The following is a 6,252-nucleotide window of genomic DNA, read 5'->3' on the forward strand; positions in this document are numbered from 1 at the left end:
GCGTTGGCCTGTTCGGTCACCCGTCTGCCTTTTTTTCTATTTAGGGATTTAGCCTGGTTTGGTGGGCTCGCGGCAATTCTTGCGTTCCTTCTGAACTTCGACATGGCACCATTGCACTATTGGACTACGGCAAGGTGAGAAACTTTGTTCGACAGTCTGCGGCGCACTTCAAGCAATTAGGCTTACTCCCCGGCACCTAGGCTAGACTTGTGACGCAGTTAACGAAAAACAGCGTGGCCGTCGTGGGGCAGTTCATTTGAATTAATAAATCGTACTGGCAGATGGTTGCGACGCTTTCTAGGAGCCCCAATATTATTTTAACTCATTTCGATAGTTTTTGGGCACGCTAGTCGCAAAGTGTTCTGACGCAGTTTCGCGTGTACTGCATTTTGCTGCGACAAATTTTGGCACTTTCTCTCACCGCCAACATTATTGTATTTCATTTACTTTTTAGGGTACCATTCGAGCGCAGTGGGCGCGCCTGGCGCTGTGACACGGATAGCGAAAAGCAGCTCGGCCGCGGTGCGCAGTTTCGCGCTTCAATGCACCGATAGACAAGTTCATGGCACTTTCTCTGACGCCCAACATTGGTGAATTTTTTTTTTCTTACTTGTGAGGCACGCTCGCCGCGCCTGTCGTGACGCAGCGAAAAGCAGCTCGGCGGTGGTGACAGTTAGTTTGGCGCGCACTGAATCTTACTGCGACAAGTTTGTGGCCATTTTTATGTCCGCGCAACAATTTAAGTCTTCTTTCGGTACTAACGCCTGTCAAAAACGCGACGAGCAATTGTCAAGAGTGACAACACGGGAGTGTGTTGCTTGCGCCGCACTAGCGTACTATCGCGTCGGTTGTAGCTAAGCTCGCGAAACGCGCCGTAGCCCGTTTATTCATGCTATTTAAGTACAGGAAATAAGGCCCGGGAAGAGGGGAATGCTTGGAATTATGATTTTGTGGTATGCACGGTATTGTTTCGGATCAGTCAGGTGTTTTCAACGCCATGTGTGTAAATACGAACTGCTTTTGTTAGTAATGCCGCCCATTCACCACTTTCGCACGCTTCGCCTCTACACGCATTATGCTTACATGTTAATGCCCAAATAACACTTGTAATTTAATTTGTTCAGCTGACGTCGTCTAGTGGAGCTTCCTGCGGAAACTACTGCTGCTTACCTGGTTCCACAACGTCGGATGAATGCACAAAAAGCCCGCTACGAGCATTTATAAAGAATTCAATAAACATTTTCTCATTTCACAAGGCGTCTTGCGTCTTTATGAGACTACTCATGGCACATATTCGATAGAGGCTTGTGAATATCGTTCGCAATCAATTTTACTTATTAATAAAACGATTTCGCTTCTACAGCTCGGTTGAGCTGTAGAAGCACAAAAAAGAAAAAGAAGCTGGCGTGACGCGTACCAGCTAGTATTAAAAACGCGCGCGCGCAAAACCGAAACCGGAAGTGTGGTTCAGGTACTAACGCCGACGGCTTGGTGCGCTGGGGTGCGATTTTGTAGAAATGACTTTTTTCATGCCAATGCCTTCTCCCGTGACGTCACCGATTTTGGAAATTGTGTGTACGTAGGCACGACGTTTTCTTGGATCGTCCAATCAGAAGCTCCCTCCATTGGCCGGATGTTTCTTTCGTATTCTCTTCTCTTTTTCCGGGACTGTATAGCAAATTTGTTTTGTAAAACGGCACTTAATAAAAGCGGACTTACATGCTGCGTAAAGCAAATTCATTTTGTTACATGACAACGCAAAAGCTGCCGCAGTCTAAATAAATACAAACGCAAGTGCTCTATTTTTGAAGTCGTAGCCACATAGTAGTCGGATGTGCATCCAATCCATGTCGTTGAGCGCACGCAAAATGGCAGCCTTTGTTTACCTGTGAACAGCTGACAGCCCCTTGCGTGCCCGTAATTGCGGCCCCGCCCCCGTCAAATACTGATTGAGGTGAGTAACTATTGCTCGTGTAGTGCTTGCATTGTCGTGTGGTTTTCGCTGCATGTCTGACGTGTGATAATTTCTTCTTTAGGAAGAGCCAAGAAGAATTATCCGTAGCCCCCGACGTGAAACTTTGCAACATAGTGGATCGAGAACTGTCAAGGCATTTTCGATAGGGCACCGCCATGACATAACGATAGCTTCGTCAAAGTTATCGCTGCATCGGTAATACTTCCTGCACTGATACGCTCCGAGAAAGAAGCTGCTACAACATTAAATGTGAGTAGTGACTTCACCTTTTTTTACATTAGTGGTATAAAAAGGCAGAAATAAGTCGTAGTGAGCACTTTATGCAGGCGCTTAGCTTAGACAGAATGTTTGCCTCTAAATTTCTTACTGTGCTGCGGGCCGGCTGAAATTCCCAAGTTGACAAAGAGAAAATGGCAGCAAAAGGGCCGCGGGTGTCGAAAGAGCAGGCGGCTATTCTCGTGCAGTTCATCAAGCAGCACCCATACCTGGCGAGAGCTTCTACAGAGTTCTCGCCACGTATGACTGCTGCTCGAAAAAACGAACTGTGGGAGGAGGTGGCGGCGGTGCTTAACGCACAGGGGCCAGCCGTAAAGGCCACCATCCGTTGGCGCAACCATTGGGCCAAGATGGCCCATAAAGCGAAAAAAGAAGCGGCCAGGGCCGCGAGCGAGAAGAGGTGAGCTTCTAATGATGCTGACAGTAACGTAGTTTCACGTTGTCGTTGTTGCCGTGTTCGCAGGGCTACTGGAGGTGGCAAAGTGGGTGGCGTGGACGGCCGCGTCCTCGACGTCCTTATGAGTACAGGAGGGGTCCTTGTTTCCCCCCCTGAGTACTTCCCCGATAGCGAGGTGCGTACATTGGATTTAAAAAAGTGTTGTTTGTGTGACCTGCTGTGACCTCACAAATTTTCAGCATTACATTGTAACACAATGTTGCAAAATTTTTAAGCCCTTTTTTTTGTGCAAGTGACAATATAGGTTATGTACTCTGAGCAGCAACTTGTGTACATGATGCGCATTGCACACACTGCTCGCAATGTCTGAACACTAGTCTGATTGCAGGACAAGGCAAGTTCAGAGGAAGCTGCAGGGCCAAGCGGTTCCCGCAGACATCCACCAGCGACAACTGCTTTCGTGGTGTCGGGCCCTGCAGCTGTTGCTGGGCCAAGTGGCCTTACACGTAAGGCAGTGACCTAGCTTTTGTAGTAGCATTGTTGTTTGCAGTTGCTGTATGGTCTTGCTATGAAGTAAAGTACGTCACTGTGCTGTTATTACCTTTGTGTCCAACATCCACCTCTTATTCATGGAGGAGAAATGCAAGACTACAAATGACATGATGTTGTAATAGAGATTCCTTGTGCTTCTTAAGGGTTACTGCTACCAGCAACTTTCTGTGGCATCTTTTGCTCTAACTACCTGTTTTGTGTATCATTATTGTAGCTATGCAGCTATAATGACATTTCAAAGTGACTGGTTAGGACAATCAATCTGTGTAGGTCGGATAACAGTGAATGAGCAGTCTTTGCTTTTGCCTTGCATGAAGAGCCACCGGCTACGCCCCAGGTGCTGCGGCCTACCACCCAGGTGCCTCAGCCAACCCCGCAGGTGCCGCAGCCAACCCCGCAGGTGCCGCAGCCAACCCCGCAGGTGCCGCAGCCTACCCCGCAGGTGCCGCAGCCTACCCCCCAGGTGCCGCAGCCTACCCCTCGAGAGCCACGGGCACCCCGTAGACAGCCCAGGCAGCAGGAACTTGATGGTGCTGTGATGACGGCTACTGCCGCATACGTTCGCCAGAGCCAGTTGGAGGAAGCCAGAGTTCAAGAGGACACCCGCTTCCGCCAACAACTGCTGGAGCAAAACCGGCAGGTATGTGTAAGGCCACAGATGTATATTTTTCTGCGTATGAAATTGATGAGCATATGACCTCTCTAAAAATTATATTATTCAGTGAACAAGCATAACGTATACGTGTAGTCCTGTGGTGATATCTTGTACACATTCGCGTGATATAACATGTGTAAATATCTACGCAATTATGTGGCAAAAAGAAAAAAGTGGCGTTGAATTCAAGGAAGCAGGTATAGCAGTGTAACACATCTTAATGGAATGCGACGGCACAAGTTTGATGGGCCAGAAAGATATTTCCAGTGTTTGAATATACAATGACAAGACAATAGCCTGCAAATGGGGATGAATGCAACACACGAAGGCCTTGTTACTGAGCTTCTGTAATTAAAGTAATTACACATCTTTGCTAACAGCACCACGAGGCCCACCTGCAGAGCCTGCGGCACCTCGGGGAGGAGGTGGCGCGAATGCGGGAAGTGCAGTCGCAGCGCCTCGAAGTGCAGCGGCAACGCCTCGAAGTGGCGCGTCGGTCGCACGAGACCAACGAGCGCCTGCTTCAGCTGCTGCTGGCTGCACTGGGGCATGGTGGCAGCCAAGCCCCTCCCCCCTCTCAGGCCCCACATAATTAAAGGATGCAAAGGTAGCATAGGCAAGGAATTTGTAACTTATCTTAAAATTTGCTGATGTATTAATGATATGAAGGGCAAATATTGCTAGTTTGCAAATAAATAATTGCTGAAGTCACCCTTTAATGCAACCATAAGTAGCATAGCCGTTGCAGCATGAATTTTTTCTTCAAGGTTTACTTCAGCCATAAGAGCGTGCACACCATCAGGCTCGCTCACCTGCAAAAGTGCCTGTAGGCCTGGTGTGTGCGGGCATTCCGACTGTGGCGCTGCAATTTTGAGGTGCCTAGTTATTGTCATGTAAATTTAAGCACGACGCCACACTGCAAGTGTTCTACAATTTAATCCTTGTCATCGAATGGTGAAATTTTCAGGCCTTACTATAATGTCGAAAGCAGCCTGTCAATATACACAGCAAAAAAGAAAAAAAAGTTATGAAAATTTCTTGGCTATGCTCCTTCTTTTCATTTGTAATGTTTATTTTTTGTTTGTTGAATATTTGTTTGTGTCACTACCTACTGAGCTGGAATGTCTTTTCTTGCACATCTGTCTCATTATCAAACATTTTGTTGTCATTCAGTAATCTTTCAGGTTGTGATACATTGTATTTTAGCCCTTGTGGTGCAATTTGTGTGTAATATTTATGCAGTTTGTCTTACTGAATATCCTAATATGGTGCTATGGCTCTTTCAGTTTCAGAGCGCCACAACAGCATGTTCCTTTCACATGTAGTGATGTACCTATACATTTCGCTGTGATAAATATTCGGTTGGCGTGTGATTTAAGCACCTGCTCATTTCTGTTTCTGGTGCAGTTTAAGCCAGTTGTTATTACTGTGTACTTGTGCAGTGTACAACAGTTTTCTTAAACGATGCATGCCGTTACCTGTGATATATTATGATGCAAGAACAATGTGATCCAATATTTATTCCAACGTGTCTGTGATATGTTGCATAATGTCTCTACTACTGAGTACTCATGATTCTCACACTTCTTCAATGTAGAGACTGTCGCATGTGATGTGTGCATAAACAAGTGTATGTTGAAGGCTGAAATACAGAAAGGTGCAGTTTTCCTCTAGTGCTTTTATTTACACATCGCAACCACATTTCTAGTGCTAGCTTGCACTGTACAAATATTACTGTTTAACATTGCTGAGTTCTGCTATATACAAGTGAGGTCACTTTGTTGAAATCGATCAACTGCTCGTGCGTGCACACACTTCGCGGGAGCCACAGCGTTTGACATGTCGGATGACCAGTTGGACGGCATTTTCGTCACTCGAAAGGAACTTTGCCGTTGTTGCGAGACAAAATGGTGGAGGACCTAGAAGCTGCGCGTGCAACAGCACGTTCCATGGAGCGGAAGGTGTGACGTGCACTGTACATCTTGGCTTCTGTGAGCTTCTCTGTGCTAGTAGAAAGTGAGGAGACAGGCGCTTATGTCCATCAATGCATAAGGGGATACGAGTAAGAATCAGGCTACATGCATCTAGATGACGACAGCAGCAACAAGTAAATTGTGGCAGACACTTTGAATATGCACTTATTTTTAGATTGCTTTCAATCTCATATGTCACCTCTAACGATACTGTTTTACTTACTATAAGTGCAGGCTTTACATAACCCTTCACTACACAACTTTTATGTACCCACCGTGGTTGCTCAGTGGCTATGGTGTTAGGCTGCTGAGCACGAGGGATCGAATCCCGGCCACGGCGGCCGCATTTCGATGGGGGCGAAATGCGAAAACACCCGTGTACTTAGATTTAGGTGCACGTCAAAGAACCCCAGGTGGTCGAAAT

General features: G+C 46.8%; 1 protein-coding gene across 1 annotated transcript; it reads left to right on the forward strand.

Annotated features, from left to right (window-relative positions):
* The first annotated feature begins 3,075 nt into the window (after positions 1 to 3,075).
* Positions 3,076 to 5,523, forward strand: LOC140215343 (uncharacterized). The gene is made up of 3 exons (XM_072285942.1): positions 3,076 to 3,154; positions 3,518 to 3,840; positions 4,236 to 5,523. The coding sequence occupies exons 2-3, from the start codon at positions 3,739 to 3,741 to the stop codon at positions 4,449 to 4,451; spliced, it is 318 nt and encodes a 105-aa protein (XP_072142043.1). The 5' UTR covers positions 3,076 to 3,154; positions 3,518 to 3,738; the 3' UTR covers positions 4,452 to 5,523.
* The last annotated feature ends 729 nt before the right edge of the window (positions 5,524 to 6,252 follow it).

Source organism: Dermacentor andersoni, chromosome 1 (genome assembly GCF_023375885.2).
Source record: "Dermacentor andersoni chromosome 1, qqDerAnde1_hic_scaffold, whole genome shotgun sequence".
NCBI classification, from domain to species: Eukaryota; Metazoa; Arthropoda; class Arachnida; order Ixodida; family Ixodidae; genus Dermacentor; species Dermacentor andersoni.